Source organism: Trematomus bernacchii, unplaced genomic scaffold (genome assembly GCF_902827165.1).
Source record: "Trematomus bernacchii unplaced genomic scaffold, fTreBer1.1, whole genome shotgun sequence".
NCBI classification, from domain to species: Eukaryota; Metazoa; Chordata; class Actinopteri; order Perciformes; family Nototheniidae; genus Trematomus; species Trematomus bernacchii.
Genome location: NW_022987720.1, coordinates 17,342,911 through 17,365,634, shown reverse-complemented (window position 1 = coordinate 17,365,634; position 22,724 = coordinate 17,342,911). Strand labels below are relative to the sequence as shown.

The window sequence follows — 22,724 nt, the reverse complement described above, 5'->3', positions numbered from 1 at the left end:
CAATCGGAAGCCAGTAAGCTGCACTCACGTGGCAGTTATTAAAAGATTACATCAGGGATCACACTACACTGTATGATTAATTAACCTTGACTGATGCTTGGTAAAGGAGAATCCAGCTGAGCAAGTATGCCAACAGGTCTGCATGTACATACAACATATGAGATGGTTGAAAGCACCATTGTAGCGGGTCTCGTCATACTGACTCAGGGTTACTCGAGTGAAACGCGCGTAAAGCTCTTTAGCCCCTGTCAAAACACCAAGATTTTTGGGTTTTCCCTCCTAAAGTGACAACTTGCGTTTTACTGAATCTCTTTGATCACTTTGTGTGGTATGCTTTGGACAGTCTTTGACTCATCTGCATATGCATACTACAGTACAGTGTGTGGTTCAAAGGGGCGGTGACTCAGGAAGGGGCTTGGTTGCTTGGCTTCTGTCCCCTGCTTCCCATGGTATACAGAGGAGCAGCACAATGCTCTTGTAACCTGCAGGGCACCCCATGAATAAAACATAACCACTGTATTACTGCTTAAAGATGTCTTTTCATTTCCAGTTTGAATCCCAGCGTAGGTATATTGGAGTTAATATGCATATGGCACAGCGAAAGATTGATTTTTTAATAATCTCTGTGCGCAGTTATGCTTTTATTGCACCGACACATGCATAAGCACATAAGCAATTATGCTGCACACGCATACAACCACAAAACAATTGAGCCTCTTTAAGATGTTGCCAGAGAAAGCCTGAAGCATGAACAGTGTATATTTTCAATAGTTTTTTATTAATATGTGCTGATACAAGGTCGCTCTGACCTGCGATGATGCAAACACACACAGAAAATCATCCCCTTTGGCCGGACAGCTGTCAAAGCAGTGGTCTTGAGAAAATAAACAAGAAGAACATTATCCTTCAAACAAAATAGAAACAGTATCAAGGTGTTATATATCCTCAGTTTACAAATGTTTCAGTGGTACATGACAAATTATTTATTTTATAGAAAAATCACAGAAAGCTCTGGAAATGGTGCTATATGTAGAGCCCAACATGGCACAATGACAGTTCTTTCAATGCCTACAGCCTGTTATGTAAAACCATTAGCACTCAATAACTTATTCCCAGAAACAAAAGCATTTCAGGGATGTCCAATACTGACCAGGTTCCATTGTACTGAGTTAATAATACAGCCATTAGCTGATACTCAGAATATCCCATTCACGCCTGCTATAGCCAGCTATTCTTCCTCTGATGATGGAGACAGATCATCTTGGGCAACATTTACTGACTCGTCCCGTAGACGATCATGGGATGGATATCACTACAGCCGTGGACAGCCACATGCAGGCACAGTTCAGCCCCTCCCTACTTTCAGAGACTCATTGGAGGAAGAGGAAGACATAGAAAAAAACATGCCTACAGATCAAGCTGCTCCTGCTGTATGTGTATAAATGTTAACAAGTAAACAGCTGATACAAGTCTTCACTTCAGTGTATAAAACTACCTAACCTGATTGAAGATGGTTATTATATGTGTGTCAAAAGATATGTTTGTTTGGACCTGGGGGTTTCTATGTAGAATGTGCCTCACAGGTTTAACATTTGGAGAAGCTCATCCCACACAAAGCCCCTCTGATGTTGGTCCCACCCTGTGCATCAAAGATGGCCCGAATTGCTGGCACAGCTCCACGAACACATATTCGACACCAAAGAGAAACAGCACAATCCTCATCACTGGGTTTATGCCATACCCCTACATACTGTTCAAACTACTCTATAAGTACTGTATTCAGTAGTCATGTGGACACACAACAAGAGACCAATAACAAAATAGTACTACTTTATCAGTGTTAACATTTGCTTTTAAAAAATCTGTATAGGAAAATCATCTTGCGTTTGTTAGCACTCTAAAAATCCGGCAGTGGATTCATTTTTTTCACATTTATTTATGGAAGCATCCATTAGACCAAAAAACAATCACGTCATCTATCTTCCTCTACAGGCAGAATCGTTTTATTCAATGAACAAACTCAAAATATGACATGCCAGCTTGATCAAATAAAACAAATAAAGTGATAAGCTCTGGACTTCAAACCACAAACAGAAAAGGCTCTCACAAAGCAGCACATCCTTCTCCTCATCTCCAGATCCAGCCCTGCACAGTCTCACTGCCTCCCCCACCATCCCCCCTTCCCCCTCTCTCTCGCAATGACTGCTTATGGCTATGAATTTGTGACATCAGGGACATGTATGCCGAAGTTGTCCCCACTATGCCCCCTCTTGGGTCAGTTTATAAAGACATACAATAATGACCCCCTGCTCCTCTGCTGCTGTTGAACTCACACACCAGTACTCCCCTTCCCATCCTCCCCTCCCCCTTTCCCTTCCACCCTCCTGGTGTGATATTGGCCTCACAAATCACCGGTTAAAAAAAAAAAAAGAAGAAAGGTCTGTGTGTTAAAGTGTGGACTGTGAGTAAACTGACTGTAGGCCTGCTGGGACCTCCGCTGTTTAATGATAGACCGAGCAATAGTTCACTCTCCACTGACACAAAGCGGACAAAGGGTGCGCCACTACTGGGTCAAAGGTCGGGCATCCCACCTTTTAAACAACTGGAGCACATGCATGTTAGGTTGCAACTGGCACAGAAGATAAATGTTGTGAAACACACGGAGATGGAAAAAGAAAGTAGAAAAGAAGAGAGCGAAGCCAGTCCGCTGCAGCGAATTAGAAGCCACCGTGTTATTATTGTAATCACAGGTTGAGAGGACTTTGAATGGCGGAGAAACTCCTGTTGTGTGAGCCTCCGTCCCACAGCATGGGCTGCGGACCTTCTACTGTATAATCACCATCATTTACCACAGTACTGCACTCTGTTTATTGAGATATTAATCTGGGATAAACAAAGCTTTTGACAAAACAAATTAACACTCTCAAAGAAGTGCTGCACTAAAGGAGTCCATTGAGATTGATATTAAAATGTGGATGAGATGGGAGAGATAGGGAGGAAAAGAAAAGGAGGTAGGAGGTGCTGGAAAGGAGAGAAGCAGGCCCAAGGTGACGCACATTCCCCCCCTCATGGGGAAGGCCTGTCTGAACACTGCTTTTCCCCTGGCAAAGATCAGCATCAGCACATTATATCAAATTCAATGAGGGAGGCATGGAGCTAATGATGATGGTGATGAGAATGATGGAGATTAAGATGATGATGGCCGACTTGTGTTTCCTATTAACAGTTCCGCCCTGGAGTGAATTGTTTTATCTTCAGTCGTGTTTGTTAAAGTACATTCAGTTGTCCTCAGTTGACCAATGGGTGCTGCCTGAGTACGGTGCCCAATCATCAAGCCATTAGATCTGTGCTTCACATTGTCCAGCAGCGCCGCAAAACATGAGCATGTTGTCTTTCATTTGTAAACACAGGCAGCTCCCAGGTTCACATCTAAGTCATGTACCATCAGCAGTATTGCACATGTTCCCTCTATGGCTCAAGTGATGATTCCGGGGGGCCTTCGTTCTGAGCCTCATCGCGCTCTGCAGCCTTTACAATGATACTTACAAAAGTGATTTGAATAACAAGAATAAATGGTGGTAAATCCTTGTAATCCCTCTCCCTTATCAGTCTTTAACCCTCTCTCTCTTTCAGCCCCAGGAGACACCGCTAAAAGCTGTCCTTTGGGTTCTCTCTTTAGAAGTGGGACAGTCGGGCCCAGCCAAATGTCACACTGCAGTGGATGCATCTGTTTTCTGCTCACGTTCTGTCCTCACAGCACACTCTCTCGCTCGTCACAGGTTTACAAGGAGGACATTTGAAATAAATAAAATAAATGACAATGCCATGAATAAATATTCCAAAAACATACATAAAAACTGATAAATAAACCATAATAAATACCTATAAATACAGCATTTGAGAAGGCGAATTCTCAGTATTTTTAAAGGTCAGACAGATTTCAGCTGGATGAAAGGAGCCTCATGAGCAGCTCTCTCTTGACAGCTAATTTCTCAAATGTATAGCTTGCATAAGGTGGCATATTGGAAACATGTTCCTTCCGATCAGTCAACCCTGCTTGTCATTTTCATGGTGTATGGTTATCTCACGTCTCCCGAGGCGGTCTGATTTCTCCTGTCCTCCTTGTGCCTCAACACCATAGCAACATAAACTCCTATTTGAGGCGAGGAAGTTAAGGTCGCTCTTGGAGATGAGTATCCCCCTTGTCTAATGTGCAAGTCATGTCACGGAAAAATAGCTTTTCAAATGTTTGTGCACAAAAGTCTGGTGCACGGGACTCACACACACTCACAGACACACACACCGGACACACACAACCAGCCATTCAGACGCATTCATAATTACACACATGCACACAAACACATGCACACAGGTAATCGATGAATTGTCACATTAAGCTTTTGAGAAGTGCTGAAACTACCTTTAAGAAACAGCTAAATGCAATTTTTCCAGATAGCGAAACAAATGTCATTATCATACATGCTAAAACCCATGTCGTAAGTAAGTGTTATCTGGTTACATCTTCCAAATAATACAAACAAAATCACTTTATGGATGCTGCCGTTACTCACAATGCTTTATCGTGCCCTTGAGGCACAGAATGACATTTGGCAACATCTATCTCGCTTCCCTCACACCTCCCGCTGCCTTTGGCAATCCCACCCTGGGAATGTCAAAGGTCAAACATTAACAACCTGGGTGTATTATATTACATTAAAATGGTGCCAGGATTTTTTCGTTTTCCGTTTTTCATATATTTATATATAAATAAAATCTACTAGACATTATAATCTGTCTCTCTCTCTGCATTTACATCTCCATTGGATCCCTAGATTTGTCACTGAATGGCACAGAAAAGCAATAGATCACGCTACCGGGGAGAGAGACCATTATCATTCAGTTCACAAACTCCAAAACATTTTATTTTTTTCTTTCGTTGGTTTGTTGCAGTACAAGAAGTCATTTTTCATAGTATTTGTTAATTTTGTTGCTTTTGATCATCTGTTGTGTCTATTTACATAGTAGGAATAAAGTAGATTCATGTGTGGTTCCTATGTACACGGCTATACCAATTGGTCGACCAGTGCTTTCGCGGTGTTTATAGTCTTGCTTGTCACAACCACACACAGGAAACAAGTCCACTTCAACTGGCTAGGCTCTAATAGCAAAGTACAGGGGGCCCTCGCAGCACCCAAAGGATGCAGACCAAAAGTCAAGAAATTGAATACTCTCATAAAAACAATAGCAAGGCAGTCATTTAACTTTTCAAATGCCTAAAGCAAACAACCAGAGAGAACAGTGGAGAGGAGTGGCCAGTCTTTCGGATGCAGATTCTTCTGCTCTGGAGGGGGGGGGGGGGGGGGGGGAGGGGCAGCGTTTCAGTCTCTGCTTTTACTCCACTTCTGTACATAGTCGTCGATTCACAGCAAGAGAAAATGAAGGCAACTGAATCAGCTCCCACTGCCTGCTTGGAACAAAAGCGTGTTCCCTTTACTTAGATGAAGTACGATTTTGACTTTTGATGTTCAGTAATGAGCACTTCTGGATAAGTGAGCATATATGTGAATGTGTATGTGAATGTTCTAGTTTCTGTTCTGGCTCAATAAAATATATTTTTGGCAACAATGAAGAGCTTTCTGTGAGACTTCTTTTTAGGTTATAATAGTGTATTATATTCCCTGTCTCCACAGCTAGCTACTCCTATCAATTGATGACATAAAAAAAGACCAATGGATGTTACGAAAGGGAAATGAGATAAAATACAAAATAATATTCCCATCTCCGGAGGCAGGTCTGATGAGTAATAACAATAAAAAAAACTTTTACAAAGTTTTAAAGTTTCTGAAATATCTGAAGGTAAACGGGGTAGATTGTGGTACATTCAGAGTGCTGGACTTGGCCTTAGGGTCACAAAAGAACTTTGGGGGGGAACAGAGTTAAAGAAAGCATAACGAATGCTCTGCGACAAAACTCCCATCACTCATCTCCAGAAGACTGGGGAGGGTTTAAGATAAAGGCTGACTCAGCCATGACTCCCCCATGAAGGGCACTCTGTTTGCTCATCTGTTAGCTAAATAAAAGTCAAGTGAAAGAAAGGCAACCAAACAAGCAGAAAGTGGAGAGACGCAAAACGAGGCAGGCTAGGAGGCGGCTTTGGCCATCACATATGTCTCCAACTTCCTCCTTCAGCCTCCAGTCACAGGCTGGTGACCAGCTGCATCTGTCCGTCTCCCTCATTATGGGCGGGCTCTTGACCCTGGTGTCCCTCCCCACTCGGTCTCCGGTGTGTGGCCTGGTAGAAGGTCTGCATTGGGGCCCCGCGGGAGCCCAGGGCGGGCCTCCCAGAGCTGTAGTACAGCTCCTCGGGGGGCTGGGCTGAGCGGGAGACCACCTCCAGGGGTTCGGGGCTGCTGTCGGGGTATGGAGAGTCTCGCAGGTTGGTGATGCTGGTGTACAGGGAGTCACGGGCGGGGGAGTCTGGCGCTCTGCTGCCCGTCTGCCCCCCAGCACTCTGGCCGCTGTGGCCGCTGTGGCCCAGGCTCTCGGTGAGGTCGGCCGTGTAGCTCTCGGACTCCTCGGGGTCGCTCTGGTAGAGGACGGACTGCGCGCGCTGCAACAGCAGGGGCTCCTCCAGAGCTTTGTAGAGCAGCTCCACATCCTGTGGGGTGCGCTGCCGCCCCTCTCTCATATAGTCCTCCTCTTCATCCATGCTGATAGATGGCTCTGGCCCGGCCCCTGTTGTCCCCCGACCGACCCCTCCATGAGGACGTCCCCTGGCCAGGCTGCCACACACCCTGTCCCCTACGTCGCATCCTCCTCCACTCCCTCTCAGGTTGTTGTGCACAAGCTCAGAGATGATCATTTTCTCGAAGGCCGCGGCATCGGAGAGGTTTCGTCGTATGCCCCCGCCTCCAAGGGCCTCTGAGCTGCGAGGATTGAGGAGGGGTGGGGAACTTTCTCCTCCCCCACCACCAAGGAAGTCACAGCTGCCCCCGCCTACACCCCCTGGGCCGCTGCGCAGGGAGTAGCTGTTGTTGAAGTTACCATTCAAGGGCAGGGTTTCCATCCCACAGGGATCGCGGGCCTTTGATAACGTGCTTTCTGGACCATAACACAAAGAGAAGAGACACAGGGGACAGAGGGGTTTGGTATTATTATCATACACTTAGATTAAAGCGCAAGATACAGAAGAACAATAAATATCAGATGGTAAAATGATGTGAACTGAGGTGAATTATACTTACTCGGGTCGCGGAAGGTTCCTGTGAGTCCCAGAGAAAGTCATGTGGAGTGAATAAAATGAAAGACACTCGTCAGTAAGCGTTCTTTAATGGTGCAACATTCACTTGTTGCATTATTTTTAAGACATTTGAAAGAGGAGCGATAACAGAATAAATTAAATCCTTGTCCATCGAACTGTTTTTATTTTCTCTCCGTCTCTCTCAGACTCAACATTGAACCCTCAACCCCTCCCACACACACACACACAAACACACACACACACAGCACGTCAAATTAACTCTGATTTATGCAGACTTGGTCCTGTTGGTTTGACATCATGTTCCTCCTACATTTACTTCTAAGCCACATAAAATACTGGATATTTGTTTACTACTGTCACTGATACCTGGATACATACATAATTCATATAAAACTTTGCACAGCAGCCACAATTTTTATTTTACTACTTTCCGTCCACACAGCACAGATGTTGGGATTTTTCCCGAAAAAAAACATCAAGGAACAAAGCAAAAGCCGCAGTATCTCAAAATGTGAAATGTTCATTTTTTAAATGTAATGCTTAGTGTGACTTTAATCAACGTTCTTCGGTGGTGGTGTGGGTAATTAGACATTCTAATGAAGTGCTCTCCCTACTTCCTCTCCCACACTCTTCTAAAAATGTCTCGGCTGCCAGGCCTGTGGCCATCAGGCTTGACGTATTGTGCGGAAAGGCTTTAAAATATTTAATAGAAACGCCGCTTTAAATTTCAGTCCTCAGACACGAGGCCTGATACTCTGCGAATGCACACTCAGTCGGCAAGGAGACACACTCAGTCACTTACCAAGTGAATATTGATACTGCAGTGGAGCAACAATCTGAACAACCTGACATTTGTTTTGATTTCTCTTACATGACTATGCACTGCAACATTTGTTTTGTTTTGATTTATTTTACTTGTTCGAAATAAATGTATCAATGTATCAATCAATCAATCAATCAATCAATCAATCAATCAATCAATCAATCAACATGTCTAATACAGCAGCTGTATGCATCAAACTGTAAATGTAAATGTTTTAATATACCTACAGTTTGATTAAGTATACAAACACACACTGACACTCACACCTGACCATCCAAAAGCCAGATGGAACGTCCCCTGGCCACCGAGCTGTCGGATCCCCTTTTTCTACGGCCGTCATGATTCAAGCCGACTACTTTCTCTACTTTGAAAATAGGAAAACGGTCCTGTCGATTTCTGGCAGTCACAGCTGTAGCTAAACTTCTAAATCAGTTTGTGGCTGTTCTCGTGAAGATTTAAGATCTGACCAGATGGCTGGTTAGGCTGTAAGCACTGTTTGGCTCGTTCCTGTTCAGCTTTGTGAATATGTCTGAAGGATAGAAAGTCTGAACAAACCACACACATGTGCAAAATCATTCAAAAACATGAATGAGTTGGTGTAAACCTCGTCTAAATGGTGACAGCAAGCTGCTTGAATACTGAATACGACACATGTGCTGACATCACTGCACACACAGAGTATTAAAGAGGAGCTAACCAGTAGAGTTGAAGACGCCAGGTGAGGGGGGGGTGAAGCTCTCGGCCAGCAGCGTGTTGTAAGGAGAGGTGCCAGTGCGAGTCTGTAAAACTGGGTTCGTCAAAAGGTGGTTGCCCATGGTCGCTGTAAACATTTAAAAAATAAACAGAATCACACATGGGCTCTTATCTTCTCCTCAAATGTATGCAAAGCAATCACAAGCGAGAACACTGCACACGATAGGTGTAGCGCTCTGAAATTCACATTTCCAGACTCAGTAATAACATCTGGAATCATAAAAATATTTACTGTTTATTCAGATGGGGTTATTTTTGTTATGCCGGTGCTTTACGGAGTAATGCATTTCACAGTTCTCCTCAATGTTTATGACTACTGATTGTAACCTTTGAGTAAAAATACAATTGCATGGGAAAGGAACTGTTTGGAGCATTGCCATTATTTATTTTTTATTTTGGCTCCTGACAATGTAGTCAGATGGGGTAGAACAGTAATGCATGTCATTATGTAGTCGAGGGGTGCAGCCATTGAAACACACTTAATTTCCCAGTGCAATGTGAATGCCACTACAAGACAAATATAATTCAAAGAAATGGCAGAGAGAATGTTGTATAATGCCCATGTATGGCTCCAGCCTGAGGCACCTCAAACAGAAATGCCATGAAATTAAAAATAGGACAGCATGACGGAGAGTAGTCCAAGGCAAAGCACAACCTTCAGGTCTCACGCCCGCCGTTCATCACACAGCAAGGGAGCAGGGAATTCAAAAAAAGTAAAATATGCACCTCACACACAGCTTTTTATTTGTCATTTTCCCTCCTCTTTCTCGTCCCGTCCATCTATTTGGCATGCCACACAAACCCCTCTCCCTCTATTTTCTGGCTTGTTCTGCTGTGTCTTTACTCAACCACATTTCCACAGTTGCTCACGCCAGAATTTAACAAACAACACCAAATTAGCTGGGATTAGATATGTGTGTGTACCTCATAGGAATATCCTGTGGAGAAGGAAGTAAGCTTTAAGTGGTGAGATAAAGTAGGGCAAGAGGAATCATGGGAGGCTGTGTGTGTGTGTGTGTGTGTGTGTGTGTGTGTGTGTGTGTGTGTGTGTGTGTGTGTGTGTGTGTGTGTGTGTGTGTGTGTGTGTGGTGTGTGTGTCTGTGTGTGTGTGTGTGTGGGTGTGTGTGTGTGCAGCACATTACTATTGTGCTTTAGTATGAGAGTTAGGTTCATAAAGAAATTAAGTGGTGAAATCAAAGAAATCCGAGATGCCAGTGATAAGGCTGCAGCGTCTTTTCTGCAGATTTGGCCTCTTTAATTACTCCTTCATGACTCACACTTTTTCCGCTCCCACTCTCCTTTTGTCTTTCATTTTCTGCCAACTGACAAACTTCACTTGGAGGCACAGAAACTAAAGGTTTCCCAGCACAGTTGTTTGTGTGTGACAGTGCATCATGGAATGATCTACATTATGTGTCTCCAACAGCCTTGGTGATAAGTCTGTCGTGAAAAAAAGCCCCCTGAGCCGCCTGTCCGCCCGCCGATCTCACACACACACACACACACACACACACACACACACACACACACACACACACACACACACACACACACACACACACACACACACACACACACACACACACACACACACACACACACACACACACACACACACACACACACACACACACACACACACACACACACACACACACACACACACACACACACACACACACACACACACAAACCTCTCATCCATGCAGCTCACTCGTAGCACCCTCTTCCTCACCCCCTGCATTCCTCCTGTCACTCTCCTCAATTAGAATAATTACCCCCTGTTCGCTCACACGCTAATCAGTTCATTAAAAACAAAATGGATGAAATTAGCATACAGAGTGACGGCTGATTTAGCAACTGCCTCTGTTGTCATCATCAACACCACACCCCTCTCAATCTAAACCTGAGCCAACCTCCGTCGTCTCCGTGTTACTGACGGCTGCAGCGGTGACGCCACCAGTTGCTGAGGCTGAGATAATCAGTGACTCAATGCATTTGTTTGACTTTTTAAATAACCTCTAAGTGCTGTGTGGAGTTCAGAGGGGACAGCATGCGTCACTGCATCCAAGAAATGTGGGTGCAATCGATCCGATGACTCTATAAAAAGGATTCTGAGGTCATCTAGCAGTTTTTACAATAGGTTTCTTTCAAGTTTTCTCAATCGATTAAAAGAATCACACACAGTGCATCACAGTAATACTCCTCATCATATTATTAATCACACGTTTCAAATACAAGTATTCACTGGAAAGAGAAATCAGAGGGTTTATACTTTATAATAACAAGATTTCAGAAAAATTGCCGTCCTACAATTCTCCGACATTTAGCTAAAGCCTCGACAAAGGCACAAAGAGCCGCTGTGCATTTCCTCTACTAAGAGCTTATTATCTCTGACGCTACTCCCACTCATGTGCAACTTCAAGACACTGGCTCATGCTTCAGTAAAATGCCTTTCCTCTATTTTCACCACACCTACTGTAAAGCAAACAAGTGCAGTTGTGCCTTTAGGGCTCTTACTGATGTCCATCAATCTCCTGCCAGTGCTATACACGTCTCTCCGGATAATTCCACGGCTTTCTTTGTCTTTTTACTACTTTTGGTTTATCGAAAACCTCGGCACTGGATGGGAGCAACTTAGGGTAACTGTGTAAAGGGATTACTTTTTGTTAAAAAGGTTTAACGCATTTAGGTTTCCAGATTAATCTCAAGCATTATCGCATTAATGTTCACGGGTTATAATAATGGGATCTCAACACATGCATCTCCGTGATATATTGCCATGTCAAGACCTCTTTGTAATTAATGTGGAAGATTATAAAAAAACGAAAAGGCAAAACCATATTAGTTTTATAGGTTTATTAGTTTTTATAAACTGTCTGGTTTGGTGTTTACCTGATATTGTTATATTCGTCTCCATCCTTGCTCAAATACATTTTTTATTTAATTTAAAACTGGAAATCAGGAAACAAAATGAACAAATAAAGCAAAGACGGATGACTATTCTAACATTATTAAATATTTCACAGCAGCTGACTGCAAACAGTTATTCAAAGCTTTAAACTCTGTTCAAGAAGTGATTTATGATGTGATGAAGTAGCTACCCTACCCCTGGGCTCAAGTAAAATATTACTGACTATTTTCTGTATACTAAAGTAGTAAAGATACACTCAAATCAGCTTAATAACAGTAAGAGGAGTTAATTGCGACCAACCCACACACAGATTCACATATTAAATGGGTTGAGCTTCATATATTGGGTAGAAGTGCTTTTAAAGACCAGCGGCTGCCACTGCACTGCAAACTGAAATTCACCAACCAGACATCAACTGTATGTTATTAAATGTACGCTATTACTGCTCTGACAGCTATTTGCCAGTAGCTGCAGGGCGATGTGAATCATTAGGTAACCTTTGTACACCAGGCATGTATTTCAACATCTTGTATACTGTCACATGTGCACATATCCTGCTGGGTAACAGCACCTTGCCTTGGCTATGTCCACCCTTCCCTTTGCTTTAGTTATTTCTGTGGAGTTTATCTAAATGTGTGTGCTATAGTTAGGGGTGGGTACCGAGCCCCGGTATTAAACGGGCCCCGGGGCTGAATTATTAAAGACCGTGGTACCGTTAAGCTCCGACGTTATCCGTCTTTTTATCGGTACTGGAGACATCTAAAAAAAGATGTCATATATATTATGCTACACAAACATTATATTGCAGTTTTAGTGTCGCCAACTCCGTTTCTAATATGCAATAAGACTACAAAATGCGTCTATGATTATTTTTAGTATTTTCGATCTTTCCAATCCAGACGAGAGATCTCTCTCTCTCCTGTCTGTGTGCGAGGGGGCGGGGCAGTTTACACACACGCAGCTGCTACATGCAGCAACACACACACACGGAGGAGATGGCGGAGAGAAAGCGCTCCAAGGTGTGGTTAAATGTTACCCGTCTCGATGTGGACAAAGCTTGTTACCAAAAGTGCAATAAGAGTTTTGCATGTAAGGGCGGTAACACGAGCAATTTGTCTAAACTAGGGCTGTCAGTCGATTAAAATATTTAATCGCGATTAATCGCATGATTGTCCATAGTTAATCGCGATTAATCGCAAATTAATCGCACATTTTTTATCTGTTCTAAATGTACCTTAGAGGGATATCTTTCAAGTTTTTAATACTCTTATCAACATATGAGTGGACAAATATGCTTTATATGTTTGTTTATTATCATTTGAACAATGACAAATATTCTCATGAATATTAAACACAACAACCTGAACATTACAAATATTCACCTCAATTCAACCTAGAACCTCTCTCATACAATACTGTGTGTGTGTGTGTGTGTGTGTGTGTGTGTGTGTGTGTGTGTGTGTGTGTGTGTGTGTGTGTGTGTGTGTGTGTGTGTGTGTGTGTGTGTGTGTGAGAATGTGGAGACACTGTGATGGATCGTTGGAGCTATGTGCAGCTCAAGGCATATATGCCTGTGTGTATGAGCTGTGTTGCGGCACTATCCGTGCTGAGTGTGCTGTCTGGCTACCTGCATAAAGTCAAGTGCTCGGCGCAGTTGTCGGCGAAATGTCGCTCCTCTGTTTTCATTGAAACAGCTCCTTATATCCGTTAGCTCAGCTAGCTAGCACCAGATGCTAACAACAACACGTAAGGTGTGCTTCGCTCGCGCCACACATACACACACCCTCCCGGTCCTCCCGATGGCCAGTCCGGGCCTGCCGGTGAGCGTGGAAGTGTGATCTGCCACAAGCGGGCAGCAGGAGCGGGGCTGTCAGCATCAGCTTGTAGATGGTATTTTAAACTCGATGCGCTCTGAAACTACGGCGGCCGAGGACAAAAAATACACATGCGTTAATCGCGTTAAAATAATTAGTGGCGTTAATTTTTTTTTGCGTTAACGCGTTATTAACGCGTTAACTTGACAGCCCTAGTCTAAACATCTTGCAAAAGTGCCCCACATTCAGACGGAGAAATGCACCGTTTTCAACTGTCTTTCTAGTAGCTCTGTAGCCCCATCCACGAGTAACGTTTCCACGTCAGGTGTTATGTATGCTAGCAGGAACACACGGAGTTAACTCAATGATACAAACATGGGTTAATGATTAGAGGGAACTGAGTTATTTATGTTGTTAAAGTTTCAGCTATTCTGTTTACAATTCTGTCATCACATTATTTAATACGATTTGTTAAAACACTGTTGTTTCTTTTGATGTGAAATATTATTTATTTAAATAAAAAGCAATGTTAATTTTGTTCACAATTTGTTTAGTTAGTTTACCTTATTTTTTTCTCCAAAAGAACCGATAAGAGTACCGTTAAAAGAGGGGATCGATAAGCGGTATCGATAAAAGTAGTAGTACCGTTGAAACCTTAACGATACCCATCCCTAGCTGTAGTCTATATGTTTGTGTGCATCAGAGCATGCATATCGTAACAGAGGGGGAGCAGAGCAGTGATAGAGGGAGGCCTCACCGCGGTTGAGTGTTGGGGTGTTATTGATATCTCCCGCCATGAAAGAAGATTCCGTCTGCTTTCGAACCGTGTCGTTCCACATCCTGCGGATCCGACTCTGGAAGAAGGAGCAGAGCTCAGTGAGTGGCAGCAAACAGACAACAAGTTAAATATAGAAACACGACGGGTAGACTTTGTATCTCAGTGGGGCTCCTGTAATCAAAACGGTGGGGCTCGATCTAATCCGTAAAGAACAATAGGCAAACATGGCAGACAATGACAGAGAGGCGTGGGGTAAAGAGGCACAGTGCTATGTCATGTAATCATGAGGGGGGCTAATAATCTGGAGCTGTGTAGAACATGATTGCAGTAGCTGATACTATTGTTATTAAGAAGCCTCTCATTACAGTGTGGGAAAGCTGGTTTGTTGATTGTGTAGACTGTCAATGTGTGTACAGTATGTGTCTGTGACAGTGAATATACCAGCATGCACAGCATTTTTGGGTGCCTTGTTTAAATATAGCACATGGACTTCAAAGGAAATATGTATTAATGAGTCATTCTAGTAAGCATAGGCCTGGCAGTAATGTATGGAAACATGAAAGTAAAAACTTCACAAGAGAGGTGAGCACGGCAGATGATTAGAGCAGCTTTGCCACGACTAATGAACGCCTCATATATCATGATGTAACACACTCTTATCCTGATCTGTCACTGAGAACAAAATGTATTGTAACACCGGTGTTTCACTTCACAATTTTTTTTTCAGGGCAAAAGAAAGAAACATGACTGTCAGTAAGTTAGTAAATCAATTCAAAGCTTTGCAAAGTAATCGCTGAATCATTGTTATTGATTAGCAGTCAAATCCTCACAGACGCTCTCATTTTGTACTCTAGAATGTTACATAACAGAGCTTTTAAAATGTCCCTTGTTTCCAAAGCTATTCATTTTGTTTTGACACTCTTTTTGAAAGTGTTCAGATAGTACCAAGGGAGTCATTTGATTCAAGAAAATTGATTTTTTGTTTCATTCCACCGAAACAAGCAGATTTTCACCGAAAGCTAAGGCAGATTTACTCTTCATTTGTTTGAAGAAAAATACTATTTTTAAATTCATCAGTGGTCTAGTTGTTGTGTAAAGATAAACAAACAAGTGAGCCTGCATCTAAGGGTACTGTTTTGCATGTGCCATCCTCTATGTGTGGGTCTGTCCTGTTCGCACCTGTCGGTGGGCCGCTGCGTGGCGGGCTTGGCTGCCGCTGTAGTAGCGGTTGTTGGCACGCAGGCCCGAGTTCTTCAGGGAGCCGTGGGAGCTGGTGGTGGAGGTACGGCTGCAGCAGTAGGAGTGACGCAGACACTTACTGTACTCCTTATGGACCTGTTAAGAAATAACACCAACGGCACAGCGGCAGGTTTCAAAGCCACTCATAAACACAAACACTTAGATTCAACAGCCTGGACCCAATGTAGAGCGGCACAAGCTTTTAAAACACGGCAACATAAAGATTCAAGCACTTTATGCTGAATATTAAAGGTCTCCTATTATACTATTTTTAGGCATATATTATTGGTCTCAGATATATAAAATATATAAAAAACATGTCTATGAAGTGTTTTGCTCAAAATACCAAACAGATCACCCATTCTAGCCCTGCCTCATACCCCTCTATTTCCGCCCTGTTAGAGAAGCGCTGATTCTGGGTCCGTAGCTTTAAAAAATATATATATTTGAAAAGAGAAAAAAAAAGTGGGGGGGGGGGGAGCTTGTGCCTGCTCAGAATTCTACCCAGATACTCAGCTAAATGCTGCCGTGATGAAACGCCATATCATGTTCAAAACCACATCAAGGATTATTTCTGAAACAGTATGGAGCTCAAATGCGTTTTCTCTTGCGGGTTGACCACAAGGTGGGTGAGTACTTTTTTATATCCTGCTTTTTTACACATACTCTCTCCAGCAAAGGGTAGCTCTGAGTGTTAGCGATGCTTGCTAATGTAAACAAAGACCATATTACGTCCAAAACACGTTGCGCATTGTTTCTGATAGTGATGTTTCTGAAAGGGCCTTGGGTGTAAAGCCAGCCCACATTTCCGATATTACGTCCTATCGGCAGCAAATCTGGATCAGCTCCGTTGTACCCCCGTTTTTAGAGATTTGGGTACGGAGGAAAAGCGTGTAAAAAAAAGTGCATTTTGCATGATAGGAGACCTTTAACAACGCATGCAAATCAATCTATTTATCTCCTCAAAAATACATCTGCTTAGTCATATATATTACATCTATGATTTGAAGTAGGTCTTAAAGACTGGCATTGTGTTGTTACCTTCTTTTGCAGGGCACAGTGGAAGATGAAGATGAACATGCCCTGAAAGGCGTTGAAGGTGGTAAAGAGGTAAGCCATAATAACTGTGTTTTCATTGATGAAGAGGAGGCCGAACGCCCACGTCATCCCCAGCAGGAACAGCAGAGCAATGGCCCCCAGAGCCCATGACCTGATGGCAGTGGAAAATAAAATTAAAAAAAACAGAATCAATTTAGAAATGCATCCAGCAGTGTAGTTTAGTAATCATAAGCTTATGCTTTCAGAAAAAAACAACATTTATTTCCAGGAGTATGACTCCCATTTAAAGATTTTGAACTCACCTAATGTTATCCAGGCGGCTGGAGTCAGGTTTGAGTGCTGAAGAGTTGCGTACCATCTTGTGTAAAGTGATCATGAGGAAAATGAGGTTGAGCTAGGGACAGAAGATAGGAGGATAAATAAAACGTGTTGTGAATTTTACAGTCTGTACCAAAATACTGACTTTGCACTGTGAATAACCTCATCAAGTGTGGTGAAATATTTTTGGTTCGTCTGGGTTAAATCAAAAATGATGAGGGGAATAATACTGTCTGACAGTAATGCTAATACCATAATAACAAATGAAACAGGTCCAATGAAGCTCCAGATGAAGTAGTTATCCACTCGCAGCCAGCATCTGGAGTGGCACAAAGGAGAAGAGGGAGTTACACACACACACACACACACACACACACACACACACACACACACAATATTTCCCTGTCTCAGCGGATTATCTTATGAAGGCTAATCATCAGGCTTTGGCTAAGTGTGTTCAGAAAAGCCAGTCCGCAGGGAGGTGCAAGAGCTGTTCACACAGCACTGCATATTACATTTCCAGCTGGGGGAATAGCATAATCCTCCTTCTCAATCTGCAGGTGCAAAAGATCTGTCTTCACACGTACGCTTTCTTGGTCCCGTAGCTCCTGTAGTCTATGGCCGCAGAGATGCCCACCACTAGTGCGGGGAAGCAGTAGCCGCACAGATAGTAGTACTTTTTGCGGGAGTATTCGCTTTCAAAGACTTCCACCAGCATGAGATAGAGTTGCACACCCTCCAGACACATCCAGGAGAAGGCAGCCAAGAAGAAGAAATGCAGAAGGCCAGCAAAGATGGGACAGGCAATCTGAGGACAGTAGCAAGGGAGGGAGAAGGAGAAGAAAAAGATGTGGAAACATTAAAATGAAGGAGAAGAAATAGTTAAGATCCAGACATGTAACTGACTGAAAAACAGCAGAGGACAGTCCAGAGTATTAGGAAGTGGACATTTATAGAGGAAAAACTATAAGCAGCCCCCTGAGTGATTGTCTCTGTGAGTGGTAATTCATTACTCAGAGATTACTCAGTGCAGGGTATGTTTCATAGAGTAACGTAATGAGACACTATGTCAATTGTACTTTTACAGTCACTATTAATATAATAAAAACATTTTTGTATTATTCTTTACCTCTCTGTCATTTTCAAGTTGGAAAATATGAAAGACTTCCACCGGATCTTGTGATTCACTTTTATAAGGGAGATGTAATGCAATTCCTTTTTTCAAAGTCAGCATGTATCGGACTGAATTGTGGCTATTAACCCACCTGGTATTCTGTCTTGTCGATGCCGATGAGGAAGAGCAGCTCTGCGATGAAGAGGTTGATGCAGAGGTTCTTGTGGATGGTGTTGCGGTCGGTCTGCAGGCCTCGCAGGAAGCAGAAGGTGGAGATGCAGATGGCTAGACACACTAGGGAGATGACAATCCCAACCCAGGTGATCACAAACAGGATCAGTTCATGCATTCGCCCCTGGTACTGAGGTCCGGGTGGTGGCACAGAAACAAAAATGGCGGGTTGGGAGTGTGGAGGGGGACAGGATGAAAACAGAAGGCAGAAGGACACAGATACACAACAGAATCAGACAAATAAAAAGGGGAAAATATTGGACAAGACAGGGGTATGGGGGAGATGAGGAGTACGGAGATAGATGAGAACAATAGGGCGATAGATATACAAAACAAGGGGGAGGGGAGAAAAGAGCAAAATTGTTTTGTTTATTATTTGTAAATATATGCAAGGAGCTAAAGTGTAGAGACAAGAGACAAGACGTCCTGAAAAAAAATTGATGACATTCAAATTCATGTGAATGTCAGCTCCAAGTAGCAGGACATGAATTTGTAAGCATGTGCCTCCCAGAATGTCGGAGTGAAAGGAGGAAAAGAGAAAATTCAAAACAAAGAGCTTGTCAGCCTTGAGTGGGTACATTAATGTGCATGTGTGTGTGTGAGGGTGTGTGACAGAGAGAGTGAGCGCTAATGCTCGCACGAACGAACGTCTGCATAAATTAAACAGCTTCTGTTTTAAGCGCGAGTCTGCCACGCCCTGGTTTACTCACATCGGGCTCGTGATGAGCCATAAGCACGGCGAAGTTGGTGAGGTGGCTGCAGGAGCAGGTGGTGTGTGTGCTGTTGGTGTCCAGCAGCTTGCAGCCCTGCGACGACCACTGGCCCGTCATGGAGCGCTCAGAGTAGTTCCAGAAGGAGCAATTTGGAGAGTAATAATTGTCCAACTGCGGAGAAACAACAAAGAGAGGAATGACAGATAATGTTGATGGGAAGTTGTTAGAAAATATCTCTCGTCACCGGCTTGAGCTTCAATAATCAGGATACATGTTTTTATTATCCTTACAAGAATGGAAGTAGTCATCACATACAGAGCATATGGTACAACTAGTTCCTGAACAGTGTCCTTCACATGCTTTGTATACAAGAGAGGGTGTTACACAGTCACAAGATGGAGGAATACTGGTTCAAAGCAGTATACAATGTTTAGTTTTTCTAAGACCCACTTCAGAAATGATCATACTTGTCATATGTCTATCTCCATAGAGGCTGAGGTTAATCGTTGTCACATAGCTATCATATGCCTAAAACAGTCCTGACGCTCTTCTAGGTAATCATACATCTGGTTACGTACACAGCTACGTAGGGCCTTTGTTATCATGTGCTACTCTGATATTGGAAGAGTACATTCAGTATTTTCCCAACAGAAGTCTCCGTGTCAGAATGTGTAATAAGCATGATAGCGCCTAAATGAGGTCACCTGTAGGTGTTTGAGCGTGAAGACAACGGGCTCAATGAGAAACACTCGGCTGGACTCTTTGTTGATGGAGGCAGCGATCACATGGGAGTTGACTGCCAGGCGCTTCTTATCGTGGCTCAGCCCATCCACCTCCATCTTCACTGTGGCGTTCTCCGTGGACAGGAAGGATCCCACGTTTTTATATAAGATGAACACCACCTTGACTTGTCCTGCACATGAAGAGGAGAAATACATTGTGAGATGAAGAGGTAGAGAATAAAAGAGGGAGAATGTCAGAACAAGAGCAAAAAGAAAGAAAGAAAGCAACAAAAATAAAAAGGCAGACGGAGCGATAAAGGGGGGAGGAGGAGGATGCTTGGAAAAAAAGGAAATACAGAAATGGGAGCATAATATGGTTTAGGCAGCACGAGTGGCAGAGATAGAGGGTGGGGAGTGACAGGGTGAGCGAGAGGGAGACAGAGAGAGAGAGTTAGTGAAGGTTAGAATGATGGTAAGGACCGTTTCATTTTGACTGGTGGAAGAGAGCGAGATTTAATGTGGAGGGCAATGGAACATTCATCCCTCAAGCATTCACAGATCTCTTATTATTCCATATGAATATTTCATGTGCGTTTGTTTCAATCATTCTAATCTCGTTCCCGATGCAGAGCCGAGCGGAGACAGAAAACAGAAAAGGGAATGGGATGAGGGGCCATGAAGGGAGGAGGGGAGCGATGGAGAGGGGGATGACAGAGAGGGGGGGTAGAAACAAGAGAGATGAGAGAGGGGGATAAGATGGCAAAGAGACGGTGCGAGGGAATGGAATGGGGGAGAGAGGGAGTGCTGAGATTGCTCTGTCAGACTGGGGCCGATTGTAATCTACACGCCTCCCCAGCTATTCTATTAAGACTGCTGTTAAGAAACCATCAAGAAAAGAAATTGTCTCAGCACTTTTGTTAATCTGATTAGCCTATTATTATGAACCAATAACTTAGTCAACTGCATGCAGATTGTTTTAAGCGTGCGTGGAAATGCAAACGGAGACATAAGAGCGGGCCTGCACAGGACAGTAACATTCTTCAGGCCTCGGGGTGAGGATGGGGTGAGGAAGGGGGGCTGCTGACCGTTGCGGCTGTACTGTTTGATGGTGGAGGCTGAGAGCTGGATGGTGCTGTCGCTGGCGTAGTTCTGTGGGAAGGATAAGTCCTGCTGGTCCATCTCTGTGTTTAAAACATGCACCTCCAGATCTGAAACACACAGCCGCACAAAATATATGAAAACCTTTGTCAAAGATGCAATAAATAACAATATTAGTCCAAAACACGGTGGTTTATCAATAGATACAGCAAGTCATAATAATGACGTTATTGACTGACATTAACGCAATACATGTAATGCACAAAATAATGACCTTGATTATTTTTTTCGGACATTTGTTCTTACATTTGACCTGATATTGATTGTTGTATATATGCATGTTTGTTCGTATCAGAATGACATCAACATTTGAGTCTACATAATGCTAGAATAAATAGCAGGATTTCCCTAGTACACAAAAAATGTAATCTATTGTTTTGGTTGTGTGGTTTTTAATACATGTTTTAGAGAACTTGCACAATCCAATTGCAATGTCTGAATATTCATTATTAAAATAAATAGAAGTATATTGCTCATTTAAATTATGCTCTTATATTATCATTAAAACAGTGGCATAAAATGGTCTTAAAATCGCATAATACAATTTTTTCGCATTTATTTCAGGGACAATTAATCGTCCAACAACATTAATAATCGTGACACGCCCTACCATACATCAATCATAATTAACACCATCAATACTGTTGTCTTACCAATGCTGGGCGCTCGATCAGAAAAGCGTAACCCGTACATGTTGTTGGCCAATAGGAAAGCTCCCTTCTCCAGGACGTCCAGTAGCATGGTGGCCGTGTGCGCCTGCTCTGTGGTGTTCATGTCCTGCCACGACTCCAGGGCTTCGGGACGCAGCAGGTTGTCCACCGTCTGCACCACCGCCTGGAAAACAAAGCATTCATTACTATAACGGAGAAAACTTCACAACAAGATGCACAAAACACTGAGTAGTTAAGTAACGGGTAACAAACAAATCAAGAACTAATAATGGATGAATCACTCGTAGGAAGTCACAGCTTTAATGTAAATATATGAGTACAAATAAATGCTTATGATATATTATTTGAGTATTTAGAGTATTATTTCTCGGCTCTAGATGTACCAGCTCATTCCTTCTTTGTTATTAGAAGCCAAAGACACAAACATATGTTAGCCGTAAGTTAACCATTGAGTACTGCACATGAGGGGGGACACAATCACATGTTTCTAATGTTTGGGAAGTAAATATGTAGATTGTTCATCTTCAGTAGCAACTATTATTTATGTATTAGCTATTAAGTAATGATAAGTAAGTTCTTAATTTCTTTATAACCTGTTCGTTGGTAATTCATCTTGTTCCAACATATTACTTGACCACTTTAAACCAATAGGATTCAACTATCATTTCTTAGAAACTCACCACTCTCCTGCACTGCCTTTTATTACTGAGCTATGTCAGACTTATTACCTTTCTATTTCACACTTACAATTCATTTAATGGCAATTTTGATGGTTGTATCAGCTATCCAATTTATTGGAGTAGCCTGCTTGATGAATCATGTAATTCTCTTGCTCAGGCCTCTCAAAATGAAGGATTGACTGCTGTGTGGAATAAAGAGCATCGCCGTTAACAGAATGAATTTACCATCACAATGCACTCCATGCGCTACTAAGAGAAAAAAAGACTAAGGGTGTCTTTGTTGGATCATCTTCTTCAACAGTCCTGCGGTAACTTGCAACTAGTCACAAAATATAGTGGTCGGTTACATGCGACACAGCAGCCTTTAAATTCATCTTGCACCAGCAGAGATCAGAAGATGTGGCGTCATATTACAGTATGCTGCAGACAGGTCGAGATACACAAAAGACTGTGTGCTGCAGAGTGCCGCATTTCAT

At 42.9% G+C, this 22,724-nt stretch overlaps 1 protein-coding gene across 1 annotated transcript in view; it reads right to left on the bottom strand.

The window, feature by feature from the left end:
- Nucleotides 1-759: 759 nt before the first annotated feature.
- The window catches only part of adgrl1a (adhesion G protein-coupled receptor L1a), a 96,885-nt gene continuing 74,920 nt past the window's right edge, over nucleotides 760-22,724 (bottom strand). Inside the window, exons 12-25 of the mRNA XM_034143916.1 lie at nucleotides 21,551-21,731; nucleotides 20,825-20,947; nucleotides 19,722-19,930; nucleotides 19,015-19,188; nucleotides 18,225-18,434; nucleotides 17,547-17,767; nucleotides 17,212-17,278; nucleotides 16,944-17,035; nucleotides 16,624-16,792; nucleotides 15,523-15,678; nucleotides 14,323-14,419; nucleotides 8,782-8,904; nucleotides 7,245-7,262; nucleotides 760-7,101 (exon numbers count right to left, since the gene is read on the bottom strand). Of these exons, the coding sequence (XP_033999807.1) occupies nucleotides 6,197-7,101; nucleotides 7,245-7,262; nucleotides 8,782-8,904; nucleotides 14,323-14,419; nucleotides 15,523-15,678; nucleotides 16,624-16,792; nucleotides 16,944-17,035; nucleotides 17,212-17,278; nucleotides 17,547-17,767; nucleotides 18,225-18,434; nucleotides 19,015-19,188; nucleotides 19,722-19,930; nucleotides 20,825-20,947; nucleotides 21,551-21,731 (2,745 nt within the window). The 3' untranslated portion in view covers nucleotides 760-6,196. The remainder of the gene's footprint in view (nucleotides 7,102-7,244; nucleotides 7,263-8,781; nucleotides 8,905-14,322; nucleotides 14,420-15,522; nucleotides 15,679-16,623; nucleotides 16,793-16,943; nucleotides 17,036-17,211; nucleotides 17,279-17,546; nucleotides 17,768-18,224; nucleotides 18,435-19,014; nucleotides 19,189-19,721; nucleotides 19,931-20,824; nucleotides 20,948-21,550; nucleotides 21,732-22,724) is intronic.